The 18,246-nt window shown below is 41.1% G+C and overlaps 1 protein-coding gene across 1 annotated transcript in view; it reads right to left on the bottom strand.

The window, feature by feature from the left end:
- The window catches only part of NCAPD3 (non-SMC condensin II complex subunit D3), a 41,067-nt gene extending 26,193 nt beyond the window's left edge, over positions 1-14,874 (bottom strand). The window contains exons 1-13 of the mRNA XM_026657883.1: positions 14,871-14,874; positions 13,767-13,921; positions 12,974-13,136; positions 11,987-12,171; positions 10,871-11,041; positions 10,723-10,784; positions 10,362-10,449; positions 9,005-9,138; positions 7,919-7,991; positions 6,819-6,944; positions 6,372-6,624; positions 5,815-5,877; positions 5,532-5,615 (exon numbers count right to left, since the gene is read on the bottom strand). Coding sequence (XP_026513668.1) covers positions 5,532-5,615; positions 5,815-5,877; positions 6,372-6,624; positions 6,819-6,944; positions 7,919-7,991; positions 9,005-9,138; positions 10,362-10,449; positions 10,723-10,784; positions 10,871-11,041; positions 11,987-12,171; positions 12,974-13,136; positions 13,767-13,921; positions 14,871-14,874 — 1,561 coding nt within the window. The remainder of the gene's footprint in view (positions 1-5,531; positions 5,616-5,814; positions 5,878-6,371; positions 6,625-6,818; positions 6,945-7,918; positions 7,992-9,004; positions 9,139-10,361; positions 10,450-10,722; positions 10,785-10,870; positions 11,042-11,986; positions 12,172-12,973; positions 13,137-13,766; positions 13,922-14,870) is intronic.
- Between the last annotated feature and the right edge of the window lie 3,372 nt (positions 14,875-18,246).

An 18,246-nucleotide genomic window follows, 5' to 3' on the forward strand; every position in this document is an offset into this window, starting at 1 on the left:
TTTTAAATATATTTGTATTGTTTTCATATTTTAGGTAAAATCCTGAAAGGAAAGTTAGGTACAGAAGAATGGCTATACTGGGTCAGACCAATGGTCCATCTAGCCCAATATTCTGTGTCTGACAGTGGTCAGTGCCAGTGAACAGAACAGGGCAATTTCAAGAGATCCATACCCTGCCACGTCCAGCCCCAGCTTCTGGCAGTTGGAAGTTTAGGGGCACCAGGCGCAGGGGGTTGCATCCCTGACCATCTTGGCTAATAGCCATTGATGGACCTATGCTCCATGAACTTATCTAATTCTTTTTTGACCAAGTTATACTGATCCATGTTTACTCCAAGGTCTCTTTCGTGTGTTTTAACGGCTAATTTAGAAACAATCATTTTGTGTATATAGTTGGGATTATTTTTTCCAATGTCCATTACTTTGCACTTACCAAACACTGAATTTCATCTGCCATTTTGTTACCCAGTCACTCAATTTTGTGAGATCCCTTTGTAACTCTTCGCAGCCAGCTTTGAACTTAACTATCGCATCATTTGCAAACTTTGCCATCTCACTCTTTACTACTTTTTCCAGATTATTTATGAACACTTTGAACAGCGCTGGTTCCAGGACAGATCCCTGGGGCACCCCGCTATTTACCGCTCTCCATTGTGAAAACTAACCATATATTCTTACCGTTGTTTCCGATCTTTCAACTAGTTACTGATCCATGAGAGGACCTTCCCTCATATCCCTTGACTGCTTACTTTACTTAAAAGCCTTCGGTGAGGGACATTGTCAAAGGCTTTCTGAAAATCCAAGTATACTATATCGACTGGATCACTCTTGCCCACATGCTTGTTGACTCCCTTAAAGAAGTCTAATAGATTGGTGAGGCATGATTTCCCTTTAAAAAAGCTGTCTTGACTCTTTCCCAACGTATCATGTTAATCTATGTGCCTGATAATTCTGTTCTTCATTATAGTTTCAACCAATTTTCCTGGTACTGAAGTTAGGCTTACTAATTGCCAGCATCACCTCTGGAACCTTTTTAAAAAATAGGTGTTACATTAGCTATCCTACAATCAGCCAGTACAAAGGCTGACTTAAGCAACAGGTTACATACCACAATTGGTAGTTCTGCAATTTCATATTTGAGTTCCTTCAGAATGTTTGGGGGATACCATCTGGTCCTGGGGACTTACTACTGTTTAATTTATCAATTTGTTCCAAAACCTCCTTTACTGACACCTCAGTCTGGGACAGTTTCTCAGATTTGTCACCAAAAAAGAATGGCTCAGATGTGGGGATCTCCTCTACATCCCCTCTAATATCCTGGGACCAACATGGCTACACCAACAATTTTTAAAGGACACCTTTTTCCCTCTAACCACCTCTTTCACTCTGCTATTTAGCCATGTTGGCATTTTTTTAGTTCTAGTATTCTTTTTCTTATTTGGGGTGTACATTTAGTTTGAGCCTCTATTATGATGTTTTTAAATAGCCTCCTTGCAGTTTGCAGGCATTTTACCCTTATGCCTGTTCCTTTTAATTTCCATTTAACTAGCTCTCTCATGTTTGTGTGGTTTCCCTTTTTGAAGCTAAATGCTACTGTGGTGGGTTTCTTTGGTATTTTCCCCCCTACAAGTATGCTAAATTACTATTACTGAGCGGTTCAGCTATATTCATCTCTTGGACCAGATCCTGCATTCCACTTAGGACTAAATCAAGAATTGCCTTTCCCTTGTGGGTTCCAGGACAAGTTGCTCCACGAAGCAGTCATTTAATATGTCTAGAAGTCTCTGCATCCTTCCCTGAGGCAACACGTATCCAGGCAAGATGAGCATAGTTGAAATCCCCCATTATTATTGCCCTTTCTGCTTCTGTAGCATCTCTAAACGTTTTGGAAAAATAAAATAAAAATAAAGGGAATATGTAATTTTTGACCAATTGTTTTTCTTTATAAAGGGGCCTCAGATCATTTTTAACCTTAAAAGCCTTATCAAATTAAAACCGTGCAAAACTCTCAAGAAAGTCTGTATGATGGTAACTCTGCTGTTTGTGGGACAGAGATTTGGGTAGCGGGACATGAGAAAACTGCTCGGAAATAATCTAAGATGGGTTACAAGCCTCACACACTAGAATCTCAGTATGCTTTACAAACATTAGTGAATTAAACCTCACAACCCCTTGTGATGAAGGAAGTATTAATAAATCTATTTTGTAGACGGGGAATTTATGGCATAGAAGGGTCAAGTGACTTGCATGAAGTCACAGAGTCAGTGGCCGAGCAAAAATAGAACCCAAGAGTCCTGGTGGAAGCAGAAGAACACTTCCGCTCCCTATACATGCAAATTAGGCCTAAAGCTTTATTTTCCTTGCCCATACTGAAACAAACTTTTACACATGATTAGGGGAAATTATATAGTCTACCAGCGAGTTTATTAATTGGTAGATGTAACTAGGCTCCTATATTGTCAGTTATCACCCTTGACACACAGAATTATCAGCATTCCAGCATTAAAACTGGTTGTTCTGGTGAATTAGTTTCAATCCTGCTGTTATCTTTCAGAGCTCCTATAGTGGAATTTCCTACATGTTCATCTTCTTCTATGTATACTTTGCAAAGTCTCCATGTAAAATGATTCCCCAATTAAACAGTGTTTCTATAATACATGTCCAGCTTGGAGCACTGTGCGCTTCTGTGTTCTAGTCAGTAAAAGCCTGATCCAAAGACCTCTGAAGTCAATGGGAATCATTCCACTGTCTTTAATGGACTTTGGATTGGGCCCTAAATGCCTTTTTTAATGGGCAGCTATTCTCTCCACTTGACTCCAGCTGCTAGATGGCTTGATAATATCAGATTCTTTTACTGGAACAGAGATATACTCCCTCAATTAGTAGCAACAAGTTTTCTGGGGAGGTCAGTCCATGACAAACTAAACTATTGCAGGGGGAACCAGCTGGCTAAGATAATCATGCTCTTGCCAACTGGCACTGACTGAGCATTTCAGCATAATGGACGGGAACAGTATCAAGGTGACCTTCAGCAGGCAGAGAAGGAGTAGAAAGGGAACGAACATGATGTAGTACACATAATGCACTGCATGCTGTGACATACATTAGCCCTATTGTACTCCTGGGGGAATTCTGCGCCAAAATATTCTGCACCAAATATGCACACAATATTTTAAAATTCTGCAAAATTCTTCATATTTTATTGGTCAAATGGTTTCAATTCTTTCGGTAAATTTAGTTAAACTACAATACAATGGATGAAGAATTGGAGTGGGGAGCATTGGAGGAAATCCCCAAACTCCCTTTCAGAATAGTAATGTAGCAAGGTTTGACCCTTTATTTCTAGTTTCATAGAATATCAGGGTTGGAAGGAACCTCAGGAGGTCATCTAGTCCAACCCCCTGCTAAAAGCAGGACTAATCCCCAGACAGATCAGATATGTGCCCCTGATCCCTAAATGGCCCCCTCAAGGATTGAACTCACAACCCTGGGTTTAGCAGGCCAATGCTCAAACCACTGAGCTATCCCTCTTAGCCAACAAATATATGCAGCCATATGCTCAGGGTTACATCATAGGCAACTGAAGAAAAAGTGAGGGCTGGGGAATCAAACTCACAGTTTGTATGGGCTACTGACCATCTCCAGAAAGGTCAGTAGCAAACAGTTCATGGAGCACATTTTGATAGGATGTTTTTTCAGTCCAAAAATTTAGACCAGTTTTAATCACTAAAGCACCTTAAGCATTTATAAGGCCATACTATCCTTTACACCATTCTGGCCATGTAAAGGAGCCTTAAAACTTTTACACCTGTTTTATACTCCTGGGGAAGTCCTCTAAGAACAATGGGAACAAATCCCTAAGCAGGCAGGCTGCTACACTCTGCTCTGCCTGAGGGGACAGAGCCTGCCCGACGCCTGGCTCCTCAGAAACACCCCGAAGCTCTGCCCCTCCATGCCAAGTGTGCTGCAATAGCGAGCGAGAGGGACAGTGTCTCTCTCTCTCTCTCTCTTGCATGACTGCCCAGGCCTTCCCCTCCCCCCCGGCGGTGATTTATGTCTCAACTGGCTGCTCCAGGCACCCAAACCAACCTGCCTGCGTTGCTGGAGAGGGGTGTGTGACCACTCTTGCGGCTTCCTTTGCTTCCCCTTCAGAAGTCATTTTTCTGCAGGGAAGCAAAGAAATTTGCTGGGGACACGAATTCTGCACACAGGCAGTGATGCAGAATTCCCCCAGGAGTAGCCCCATTGGGCCAACACCGGTATTCTTTTCGTCTCTTCTATACATGGGTTTGGTCACATTTTGAATACATTGTTTACCATTTCTTTTCTTTCTAAAATATTTGAACTGTGTGGTCCTCATGTAAGTAAGAAATTAGCACAGGCCTGAGTCAAGTATAATGCAGCCAGACAACTCTGGCTCACGTGTCCCCGGTGTTCCAGCTATCCTATCAAGCACAGCCAGTCCACTGCACTGAGTTATTGTTATTAATTGCCACACTCCTTACTCCCTGGAGCCTACAACCTAAATAGAGAACACATCATACACTGAGTGGCCTAGAGGCATTTCTATCTGAGAGAGTAGTACTTATAAGAATATCATATGTTTTACTGAGTGGATTCTTATTGGTTTTAAGGAAGGATTTTAATAGAGAAGATGGGGGCCTGTCACACTGAGATAGGGAGGGAGTTCCTGTGTAGGGAGCAGCATGGGACAAGTAACAAAGACATACATGAGGGACACAAGGGGAATAGTGAAGTGGGATTATTAGCTGTACAAAGGGAATGGTGGTGGGAGGAGTAATAAATATGAGAGCAAAGATGTAGGTACAGCTGTGCAGTTCCCAAAAGCTCAGGACAAGATGCCTGAACATGAGGTGGAAAAAGAAAAGGAGCCAGTGGAGGGATTCCAAGAGGTTAATAATGTGATACGTGCTGAGCTGCCAAGCTGCGTGCTAATTTCTGTTATGTGGACAAGTTAGGACTAGTGGCTAGCCATGTTGCATCAGTCCATTTAACCTCATAACCTGCTTTCAGCAGTAGCCAATACCTGATGCTGTAGAGAAGTGAATTCCACTCCCACATAATGCACCTAGTCAGAGGTGCAATATTTTATGTGGGGAAAACATATTTGTTCCTTGTGCACTGAAGCAAGAGATTTTATTAATATTATCATAAGCGATGGAGCTACAAGTGTTATAATCCACGTAATTTACTCCTTCCAAAAGAGATGGTAATTAATCTGTTTTTGACAAGTGCTTCTGCCACATCAGTAGAAATGAACATCAATATGTCAAGATTAAATATACTTTCAAGAGTGGTCCATCCAGACTTAAATGGAAATGGAATTTCTTTAAAACTGAAAATTCCACTTCTCCCCTCATTACACATAAGTGGAACCTAAAATCTCCATGGAAAGATCTGTCTACTTGTATAGAAAACTAGATGCTGAATACACATAAGAGGATCTGATTGCCATTAGACATTGCCAAAACCTAATATCAGCTGAAAAGACAAGTGTGATTTTAACGTACCATCAAACATAGTGGTATCACCATCCCTGGTCAATTCAATGGTCTTGAAAGTCGGAAGAGTCTTCAGTGGATGGTCGGAGTGAGCTAAGAGAAGAAAAGAAAAAAAAAAAGAGTAAATCAAAGGATTGAGCATACAAAAAGGACACGTTCTCTGCAGTGTGGTGCATCACTAAACGGAGAATGTTATGTACCCCCCCAAGCTTTTCATATATCAAAATTATTTCTCTGTAGAGAACATAAGGCATGTGGAGGAAAAAGAAACATTTATAAGAAAAGACTTTACCTTCTGTGTGGGTTACAAAACTCTCAGGGTAGTTGTTTGTGTCTAAAAGTGTATGACCAGAAGCTGCAGAAAGAAGAAAAAGATTCAAACAAGATAATTCCATTCAGGATTCTTCTTCTTTCCAAAAATAATCAGGCAGGTAATCTAAGAATAGGATAAAAGCCATCTGGCTTTTATCACACCATGGGAAGTTTAGAATGCTAAACAGGAGAGATTTTAACTTCCCAGACACTAAAGGTTTCTGAAGATATAACTGTGTGTCAGGAACGAGGAATTTATTTATTTTTTAAATGAGTCATTTAGTAGCTTGTAAATGTCTTTCAAAGTCATCACACAGAGGAGTCTATTTAAAACAATCATATTGTCAATAAAGCCTTTCTAAATATAAGTTGTAATGAGTAACAAGACACATCTACCTTTTCACTGTGTCATAACACCTGAGGGACCTTGGCCCAGATTTCTAATTCCTTGACAATTAGATCTTTGATCTCCCAATAATTATGCCCCCAAAAATTCAAGAGACATTTAGCAATACTGAATTCAGCTGCCATACTTACTGCCTTGTAATAGCTCCTGTATACTCTCCAACGTAGTGGCAGTTTTCATTTCCAGACAGTAAGCAAAACTGGATAGTGCTTTGCTGCGGACCGTAGGTGCCTTGTCTGAGCAGCGGCCAAACACCATATCCTGCACCAGAAACTTGTGCTTTAGAAGCTTCTGATGATCCACAGACAAGGAGCTGTCCGGTTTCCTCTCCGGCAGGTCCAACAGAGCTAAGGCTACATCAAGGGCAAACACTCTATAGGGAATCTATGGAAGTGAAGAACACAAGATTCTCTATTACGGAAGTGTTAAAGCACCGAGACATCTATCACAGCTGTAATCTAGTTGCTACGAGCCACCAGCAATAAGAAAAATACTATTTAGTACTTATACAGTGTTTTACATGCTCAAAATACAGCTTTGTCCAAAGGTCTGGTGCATTAAATAGGATATACACTTACCTTGGTATTATGTGAGTACCTATAAAGCCAAGCTATAAAGTCAGCATACTCTGCACAAGGGAGCTTATTCAGCAATTGCATCAGGGCTTGCGCGGCATAGGTACGATAGTCAGCTTTATCTGGGACCTGAAATACAAGGACAAGGGAATTTGCCAAGAGCAATATTCGGATGGTCTGTTACGATAGCTAAAACGCATTTCAGTCCTCAGAATAAATATCAGTTTATTCAAGAGGGTAATATGGCCTAGCAGTTCGAGCACAGGACTGTCAATCAGGAATTCCAGCATTCTAAGCTTGTCTTTGCCAATGGATCAACATATGGCCTCGGGCAACTCTCAAACCCTCAAAAGCAAAGATTCCCCCTTTATAAAACGGGGATAATACTAGCTTCCTGAGGCGACTGAAGACTGGAAAAACTTGATCTTGATTTAAAGGGTGATCCATGGACAGCTGGCTGGTCACAGGGCTCTTGTAAACCTTAGCCAGGATGGGTAAGGAGTGGTGTCCCTAGCCTCTGTTTGTCAGAGGATGGAGATGGATAGCAGGAGAGAGATCACTTGATCATTGCCTGCTAGGTCCACTCCCTCTGGGGCACCAGGCATTGGCCACTGTCGGTAGACAGGATACTGGGCTAGATGGACCTTTGGTCTGACCTGATACGGCCGTTCTTATGTTCTTGTTATGTTGTTTCCAGCTAATAAAGTCACACTGACAGTAACTACATATATGTTAAATGTTTCTCTATTTTTACTTGGCCACATAAGTAATTGCTTTGTCACAGGATTTTAATTTTTTTTGTTAAAGATGTCAATAGAAGGTACAAGCAATTGTGAACAGTGGAGAAGTGTCCATGAGACTCTCTCTGCTAAGATTCGTGCCATACTTTGACAGTTTGAAAACACTTACACGGATCTAAAGAGTCACTCTGTCCCAAGAATCTCAGACATACTAAAATACCCAACAGAAGACCCATGGTGATAAAGTTTTTTAAACAGTGAAAGTTAAGGAAATGGATTCTCCACGTTCATTCACAGGCATCAGTCTATCCAAGAATAGTGCCACTGTCTTTAGATCCGAGATATGAAAAGGAGCTAACATACCTTGGCACAGATATGCTGGAGTAAGATTCGGAGCACAGGAAAGGCGACTTCCTTTAGTTCGTCTACTATAGAGCTGCACAAAACAGAAACAAGCAACTTATAACAGGTTGCTATTGTAATAGGGAGCAAAAAATTAGCACAAGGCCATCTCCTACATTCAGACAGGCAGCTGTACACAGAGCTTCCTTATTCCTACTCTGACTGTTAAATATTGTTCACTGATCTCTGTATAAACTGTGCTTTTAAAATATTCTTGTTTCAAAGTGCAGGAAGAGGAAGTCAGAAATAGCAGCTGCTCCCAAAAGCAACACATTAGAAGTAGTGTACTAAAAACAAACTCCATGTAACAGTTAGCTAACCCTCACCCTCTTGTGACTGCTGCATAGGATAACATCGTAAAGCTCCATACCTGGGTCAGTTCTGGTACTAAGTCCACCAGTACCCAAGTGTTCGAAGTCCTCACCAGTTAGTTGCAATTAAACAATCATTTAGATAGAGCCAAAAACTCGAGCAGCACTTTGCAAAACAGAATTAGATATGTCCTGTCTGTCCCAAACACCTGCGTTCTACAGTAGACAAGATAAGGGACAGCAGTACAGGTAGGGGATGCACAGAAAGATGGAGAGCCTATACAAGAAAGATTCCTGTAAGGAACAGGTTTTAAGAATAGGGTTTGAGGAAAGAACGGGCCCTTGGCAGATGAAAAGTAGGATATTGTTCCAAGTATAAGGGACAGCATAAATGAAAGCAAAAAGCTAAGAAACAGAAAGATGACTGGAGAATTAAAGGATAAATTCCTAACTAAATGTCTCCTTCACCACACTTGATAATGAACTAAGATCCCCCCAATCTGCTGCAAGTCTAAAACAGGAGATTTTTGCCCTCCCATCCCACTTTTCAACATTCAGTGTCGTCCCCCCCCCCCGAAGACAAGTCCTATGTTAGCTCTTATGACAGAAATTGAAATTAATCCTCACCTACACACAACAGCTTCAGAATAAGCCTTAGTTATTCTAATCCCTCTATTAACTAGCAAAGAAGAGTAAGATAATGCCAGAGGGAAAACCCAACAACTTTGTACTTCACCTGATGAATTTTATTCCCTGATTCCTAGCACCAATAACCTGTGGTGTGACAGAAAGGGCTGTATGCCTGGATCCTTCTTCCCCTTCCAGCATGAGGATGACATTGAGGAGACGATGGAAGATACGGTGCAGAGTCTGAAAGAAAAAGACACCCAGAATCAGCTGATCGTCAGCAACAGGTACAGGAACTAGAACACCACTCTGCCTTGGTTAATAAAATAATCCAAGCAGGTTCATACTAAACAATTTTCCCTAACAAAATCTGAACAGAATACTTTAAAAGGGAAGCTATATACACAGAGAGCATCTTTTTTATACTGGGGTTATACTTACCCTAACTGATGTCATACAAGCCTGAAAAGACCTAAAACATTACTTTCCAGCAGGGCAATCAAGTTAAAAAGGTGCATAATTTCAAGTGGAACACAATATAGGAGTAACTGGTTGAAATTTAACAGCCTTTGGTGTATAGGCAGTCAGGCTTCTGGCCTTAAACTCTATGAATCATTTACAACAGAAATCCACAGAATTTGGGGAAATTCATTACTTTCTCACAGAAAACACCTTAAATTAAATGCCTTTGCTTCCTTATGCACTGATGGTGCAGAAGGTACATTTTTGGCATTCCATTGCTTGCCATAATTTAGCTGTCACACTGTCCCTATTATTCATATCATTTGACTGAGGGGCCAGAGCAGCGAAGAGATGGAAAGGAGGATTCAAACTCTGAAAAATGAGCACTAGTGGCCTCTTGACATTGTATTACAATCCAGAAAAACATGGATACTTGGTAAGTTCACATGCTCTATGGAAACAGGTACAATATACAAATAATTAAGCATTTATGTGGGGTGCTTGATTTAACAAAATAATAAAAAAGGCCAAGCTATAGACTTCAGGTATAATTAGAATTTTCTGCCAATTTGCATTAATCCTGTTTACCACAGTGTGTAATATTCCCACAATCCCCACTGTCCACTATCACCAAACAATGCCACAACAGAGACTACTAACAGATAGAATTAGAGCACCACCTAGCAGGAAGCAAAAGAATTGTCAGTTCAAGTCAGTAACTGTTCAGATTCTCTGCGCTAAGATATTAAAGAGATGCAACTTTACATAGCTATCCTGATTTTGAAACACAATTACCAAAATGTTTTCATTAAACTATGCTGTATAGATAGACAACAAATCATCATAGAAGTCACAGGACATAGGAATGAGGAAAAAGAGGTACCTAAGCCTATCTCCAGCTGGGAAACATACGTATATAATGAAAGCGACCTGCTAAAGGGGGAAATAATTGTTTCTTTTCGATTTATAAATAAAGACCTGAAAGATTCTGTCAAGACTTTTACCTTATTTTCTACACCATGAAGCGGGGAGCACAGCAACCGCAGCCCATGATAGGCCAACTCTGGGACGTATTTCGCTTGGTTAATATTCCTAAACAAAAGAACACATTGAGATGGCTTCATCTACTGTTGGGTATTTATTTACTTTAATAAAGTGACCAAACATACTCTGTATTAACTGGAAAGACATGTTTAAAATTCACTGAATATCATTTCTATGTAAATTAGGAAGAACACACATTCCAATATTATCTAGAGAAAAATCACTGTTTTCATTTTAACATCCACAGAGTAATAATACTTAATATATTCACCGCTTTACCTCTTCCAAACAATGTATAAACATTAAGAAGTAATAGCTCACATTGTTCCTGAAAACTCGAATTCATGCACTGCAGGCTCAAAACTTGTCAACTCAACAAAGGTCTGCAAGAAAGCAAAGGGGTGAGGTTATGTGAGGGGCAGTGGTGAGGATCTGTCTGTGTGCCTGAGTCCTTAGTAGTCTCAGTTACCTGCATGCAGTTCTGCACACAATGCGGTTTCTCTTTCAGAGAGAACTTGGGCAGAAGTCTTAAGAAGTTTTTCAGGAGGAAGAAGATGGCTTCCCGAATTTGAAGCAGGTCATGTGCTGAAAAATAAATCTCTTCTTCTTGATCCTCATCGTCTTCAAAAATCTCATCCATCTAGATTGGTAGAAGACAGAACCAGCATTTATCATAGCTACCATCGCTTTTTTTACTTAGAAAGCAGAAACTTTTATTTGTACTATGCAGAAACCCTGAGGCTAGAATTTACTTAATTAATAGTAAAGCAGGATTGGAATTTGTAGCCGACGTACCAAATATTTTATTTCAAAATATTTAAAAGGCATTTAGTATTAGTTGGGAAAAGAGAGAAGGGGGCTCACAGAAAAACCTCACACAGCTTTTTCCCCATCTGAGAGTTTACAAACAAAAACCCCTGCAGAACTAGGGTTGGGCATCTGAATTCTGATATTGATGTACACAAAGCCAAATTCCTAGCTCGGCCTACTCTTTTCCACCCTCCCTCATCACGACCCTGCCCTCATGTTCCCTCAGATTTCAGATGTCCAGTTCAGGACTCAACTAAATGTTAACAAATATAACAAAGAAGGTTTTAGAAAAGCTAGAACTTTTCAAGAGGTGCACTTCATAAGAGGCTGCAAGTATTTAGCCCTTAGTCTCCCATCATTAGATTAGTACAGAGATCTGAATACTCTTAGTCCTCTAGTTCTATTAACATGCAGGTCTCTTAAATGTACAAGACAGCTACAGCTGCACTCATGATTAACATCAACTTGTCTATATGCTGCTGAACGTGTTAACAATATACTGAAGAACAGTACGCCTTCTTATATCGCAACTCACTCAGCATCAAAGAAACTGCCAGCTAACTTTGCATGCCTGGCTTTTCAGAAGTTTGTAACAACGTTCAAAGTAAAAAGAACACAGCTTGATTTCAGAATGCAAGGTCGAGAGAGTAAAGTGCTGGAAGATAAGAGAAGTCTCATTTTGACTTGGAAACTAAATAAGTTTCCTACTGATTTATGAATTAATAGAGAGCATAAAGGTACTGTATCTGAAGATACTGTATGAACATCATCTTACATCAAAGTTCTCCTTCCTGGTTGGCCTTCCTTTCTTTTTATTTCTTCTTGCTTCAGCCTGAGAGCTTTTAGCATGATCCTTTTTCCTTTTCCTAGTCAATTCACATCCCTGAGGCCAGCTCTTTCTCAGGGTCTGAAGACATTTGTCAAACATCACTTGATGGAACACCTGATTAGCTACGCTGCCTGCCCAGAAACAAAACAGATCAGGATTTAAGCCATTTTCAGAACAAAAATACAAATACATGAAAAGCATAAAATTATTCAGCCATCTGCTCCACTTGTTAGCACAATCAGATCGCTAGAACACGAGCGCCATCCTGGTGACTTGAGGTTCAGAAAATGAAAATCAGTATTTAAATTAACAAAATTAAATTGCAGGAAGGAGTAAAATCAGCAAAAACATTCTCAGTTGGTGCTTACAGAACAGGACAACGAGCCAATCTGGAATTTGCTGTATTATTTAACACAAAACTTTTAACTAGAATGTACATCAGCCTTAAAACACAAAAGGATGCAGCCATAGTCAGTCTGCTAGAAAACTCTGATTACCTTTTATTTTAATCAGAGAATTTTGCTTTCATGATCAGCCTGAAAGCACTAGTGAGCTAAATCCTCTCTCTCTACAAAGCAGGTACAGCACAAGCACTGGCAGTACAATCTTCCCTTGGAGAAGTTCAATCTCCATGTCACATTCAGGCCTCTCTGCTAAAACTGCCAATAAGGGGGACAGACTGATGAAGATGTCTGGCAATTAGGACCTGGACTGAGATCATCAAATTGTTTCACATAGGACACCAAACCACTAAGACTATAGCAACTTTCCAGCACTGCACATCCACACAACTATAGAGGAGAATGGCTCAACAGCCATTTCCTATCCCACTTCATGTTCTTATGAACAAGAGACATGTCAAAGCACTGTCCAGACAGCTTGAGCCAAATTAGCCACACTTGCAAGAACAGAAAGGAAGGTCTATCTACTTACCTGGGATTTCAAGCAGTAAGAAGTACAGCCCAGCAGCATGGAGAGCATATATCCGCTGCTGTACATTAGCCTTTTTATTCTGGGCCACTTGGACAAAGTGATACAACACAGCCACAAGAGCATTTGGGGAGAGATTGTTCTCAGCAAAGAGGGTCCAGATACTCTGAGACAAAGCAGAAAACTGACAGTAAGAACTATGGTAAATCTCACATCAATTCCACCCTCTGAGGGCACTTGCTATCATGGCCACTCAGATCAAAAAGGACACAAAGGGCTGTGATGCTGGTTTGAAGGAGAAACAGGTCATTCACAAGCTAGATTTTTATTTATTTATTTTTTTAAATTCACTGAACCACATCACTTGGGATAACCAAACTTGTTTAAATTAGAGATTTTCTTTCATGATTTTAAGTAAATGGATGGAGAAGAGATGGTTAGAATAACACATACGTTCACAAGACGCCTAGCCACGACTTAACTGTAGAACTCTTTTGTGAACCACACCAGGGCAATACATTTCCCTGTCAGCTACCATTAAGATTTTGAAAAGTTGTCCTTCTGTCCACTCCCCACATATGTAGGTTTTTTATTTTAATATCCCTTCTCTGAAACAGCCTGCATCTCAGATATGTATTCTTTGAATACAACTGTATAAAATATCAGTTACTCATTCGGAGGTCAAAATATTTAATTACTACACTACTACAGAAAGATGGGGAGAGCATGGATAGTAGGAAGATTCAGTGGGTACATCTTTGCCACCAAGTAGAGACATGGATAATTTCCAACTTACTTCAGTGGTCCCATGGTCCTCGGCAACAAAAGAGTAGAGATTCTTGTAAAGTTCGCTGAAGGCATCAAGTCCATCCTCTGTGATCCCTTCTTCTATTCTGGAATCCAGAGGCTCTGTCTCAGTGAAATCTAGTTCCCAGACTGTGTCAACCCAGGCTGGGGGAAAAAAGATGCAAAACACACACACTTATTCAAAAAATAAAAAATATAATACATTTATGTAGAACTTTTCATTCCAAAGCACTTTATAAGTTTTATCTAAAAATATAAACAGGGATCACTTCACTTACAACTGAAGTGTGGCCACTTCTGAGAAGGAATGTGGAAGGTTTTTTATGAGTATAAAACAGTTTAGGACAGGAGTACTAATACCTGCACTTTGGGCTGGTATTAACAAAACCTTTAGAACAACAATCCTTTAAAGAAAAATCTCTCACTTTGACTTATTTAAATGCACCTATTTAAACTTCAAGCAAAAATACAACTTATAAAAAAAAAAACATTAAAAAAATGAGTCAGGTCAATATTCACAAGGTGACTCCCTCCAGCTAATCAAGAATAAAGTCTTCCCCATGCCCAATCCCTTCAGGAAAACCTCAGAAATTGTACAGTCCTTGCACTGTGCAATGAAGTTCAACAATTCAATATTTTGTTAGTGAACTGGCAAAGGACACTTTCAGAGCAAAGGACCCTTTCCCAAAAACATCCTGCCACAGGCCTCTCCTTGAGGGTCTGTTAACTCAGGAGCGTCAGATGATCGCAGATGTGTCAGTCTCTTTCAATATGTGATTCTGTATCTTAAACCATTTGGAGCGCTATAGGTCTAAAATTTAGAAGCTATTTTTTCTTGTCCCTATGCAGATTATAAAAATGTAAAATGCTGTGGTATTCTCCATTACTGAGGTGAAAGGAAACACAATTCACCATCAAAGATCATAAACTATCGGGAACTCAAAGTGGTGGAATTTGTCCCAGGCCGGTGCTTGTGAAGATTCTTTCTGCTATGAAATTCCATCCCCCTTTTTTCTTTTTAGAGCATCACAGTAATTACAAGAGGACATAAGGATGTACAAGTTATTCCTTTATAATAGCTTATTAAGGGTACCCATATCTCTGGCACCTGGACAAACATGAAAACAAATAATTTATAATTACCACAATAGGAAGAAACAGTAATCCTCCGTTAACCATTCATCAGGAAAGAAATCAGATAGTGGGGTGGGGGGGAAGGACAATGCCTTAGATCACAGAAATGTAGGGCTGGAAGGGACCCTGAGAAGTCATCAAGTCCATTCCCCAACACAGAGGAAGGACCAAGTATACACAGACCATCCCTGACAGGTGCTTGTCCAAATTGTCCTTTAAAACCTTCAATGATGGGGGTTCCACAACCTCCTTTGGAAGCCTATTCCAGAGCTTAACTACCCTTATAGTCAGTTTAGAATTAGAAAGTTTTTCCTAATATCTAATCTAAATCGTCCTTGCTGCGGATTAAACCCATTATTTCTTGTCCTATCTTCAGTGGACATGGAGAAAAACTGATCACAGTCCTCTTCATAACAGGTCTTAACATACTTGAAGACTGTTATCAAGTTCTCCTTGGTCTTCTTTACTCAAGCCTAAACATGCCCAATATTTTAACCTTTCCTCATATGCCGTGTTTCCTAAACTTTTTATCATTTTTGTTGCTCTCCTCTGGACTGTTCATCTTTCTCTTGCTCCTAATGTATTTAAAGAACCTCTTTTTATTGCCTTTTATCTCCCTTGCTAGATGTAACTCATTTTATGCTTTCTGATTTTGTCCCTATGTGCTTGTGCTCTTCTTTTGTACTCCTCCTTAGCAATTATGCCATGTTTCCACTTTTTGTAGGATTCCTTTTTGATTTCCAGGTCATTAAAGATTTCTTGAGAGAGCCATATTGGCCTCTTATTATTCCTCCTATCTTTGCTTCGCATCGAGATAGTTTGTAGTTGTGCTTCTCAGTTACTGGATAATTTCACGTAGGTATCATCTTCACACTCAAATTGCTCTCCATGTTCCTGACATTCTTGGGAGTGTGGCTTTTCCAACTACAAGTGACAGTCCAATTAGACTTTTAAAGACAGTAAAATAAAGATGATATAATTCAGAATGGCGGGATGAAAATCTGATCTCCCCTCCACCTTTACAATAGTTTGCAAAGACTAATTTATTTTTTTCCTCTTTAAAAAATAACAATGCCAGAGCACTCGCAATTAGGTGCAGTATTATGCATTTCCTGCACTAAATTATTGTGCAGCGTCGCTGATCACTGTTAAACAGCTGCCATACTACAGGCTGTAGCTGGCTGTGTTTCAATGCTGGGAAAAGTAATACCTGTGTATATGTCAAAATACAAACTTAGATGTAGCTATTTATATGATTTTTGATGGATAAAAATGCTGCTTATCCCCAAGCACCATTTGAAAATTTTATTTACTTATTGTACTAGCAAGAAATCAAGATAAAAACCTCAGATGTTAATGATTATTTATTTAAAATTGAATGAAAAAAATGAGATTATTGCACATTTCAAGAAATAAACTTGAGAATTACATTTCATATTAGTTTCTTATTGACAAAGAGCATTTACAGTAATAGCGTGTGGAAGTTATATACAACTCAGATTATATATACACATATACATATATACTGTATATATAAACACATCTGATTTGCTGTTGCTAAACATTTCAGCAAGAATGTCAGTTCAAAATTTGGCTCAATTGTTGTTTGTCTTATTTATTTATTAAAACACAAAGCCCAAAATCAACAGAATTATTTTTATACCCTTCCCCCCACCCCTAAGGTTTGCTCTAGCATTCTTATGGAAATTTTTAGCAAGGGCAAATTAGAATCGCATAGCCCAGGAGTGGGCAAACTATGGCCCGCAGGCCACATCCGGCCCGCCAGCCAATTTAATCCAGACCTCAAGCTCCTGCTGGGGAGCGGGGTCTGGGGCTTGCCCAGCTCCCGCGCTCCAGCCAGGAAGTGGGCTCGAGGGCCGCTCTGCAAGCACATGCCGCAGCTCTGCGTGCCTCCCAGAAGCAGTGACATGTCCCCCCCTACGGCTCCTATGTGCTGCCCCCACCCGAAGCACCGCCCCCGCAGCTCCCATGGGCTGGGAACTGCAGCCAATGGGAGCTGCAGGGGCTGCATCTGCGGACCGGGCAGCGTGCAGAACCGCCTGGCCACGCCTCCATGTAGAAGCCGGAGGGGGGCCATGCCGCTGCTTCCTGGAGCTGCTTGAGGTACGTGCTGCCCAGAGCCCCCTCCCGCCCTCCAAACCCCTCATCCCCCGTCCCCCCCCCCAACCCCCGCGCCCCCCCCCCCCCTGCCCCCCAACCCCGTGCCCCAACCCAGAGACCCCTCCCGCACGCTGAATTCCTCATTTCTGGCCCCACCTCAGAGCTCGCACTCCCAGCCAGAACCCTCACCCCCTCCTCCACCCCAACCCCAATTTTGTGAGCATTCATGGCTCACAATACAATTTCCATACCCAGATATGGCCCTCGGGCCAAAAAGTTTGCTTACCCCTGACACAGCCTATTGGACAGATACGCAACTTTTTCTGCTGTCTACTATTAACAATTATGTCAATAAGAAACTATTCTCAAGTAGCATCTTATGAACGCTAACAAAGTTTTCCAAACAAAAATGTCTATAAATAGAAGCAGCTGCTAAAAGAAATAAACATCCCCCTATTGTTTTTGAAAACTACACATTCTGCAAGCTTCTGAAATACAAAACAATGAAACTAGAAACAAAAAAGTTAAATCAGACAGCTCAATTCATCTATGAATCGGAGCAACTTTTTATTATCCTTAGAGATGCAACAGTTTTAATATCCATGGCGTTATTAATAACTAGCAAACTACAGCAGAACCGTGGCAAACTGGACAACATGGGGCCGCTGAATACACTGTTTTCCGACAATGGAGAAAATGCTCAGTGTAACTGACAAAGGGAGAGATCCCCGATTCGGGTAACAGGCAGTGACAGATAATCCAGGTGGGGGTGGCTCTGGTTTTTAACCGTGAGCTCTCCATGAAGCAGGCCAATATCACTGGATCTATTCCACAGAGGGGCACAGAGAGGAGCAGCGATCTTCAGGGGCAGCTCGGGGAGTAGAATCCAGGAGTCCTGGCTCCCAAACCAACCTGTTCCATGATCTCACAGACACGCCCCACCCCCAAACAACACACAACTTCCCAGGCCAGCCCCTCAGTCCACTCCCGGGTCCCTTTTGGAGGTGGGACTCTTGTTGGGTGGGGGGTAGGTCGCACACCCTAAGCCCCAGGCATTGCGGACGGGAGGGGAAGGGGAGACCCCTCCTCCCTGTCATAAGAGAGGAAGCAGTCGCCACCTCAGCCCCCTAGAATCCCTTCATCCTTCAGACCCCTGGAGCTACAGAACCATCCCCCCCAACCTCTCCCTCCCCCCGACCCCCTCCTCTTTCAGT

This window comes from Terrapene carolina, unplaced genomic scaffold (assembly GCF_002925995.2).
Source record: "Terrapene carolina triunguis isolate 2854851 unplaced genomic scaffold, T_m_triunguis-2.0 Scaffold374, whole genome shotgun sequence".
Classification (NCBI taxonomy): Eukaryota; Metazoa; Chordata; order Testudines; family Emydidae; genus Terrapene; species Terrapene triunguis.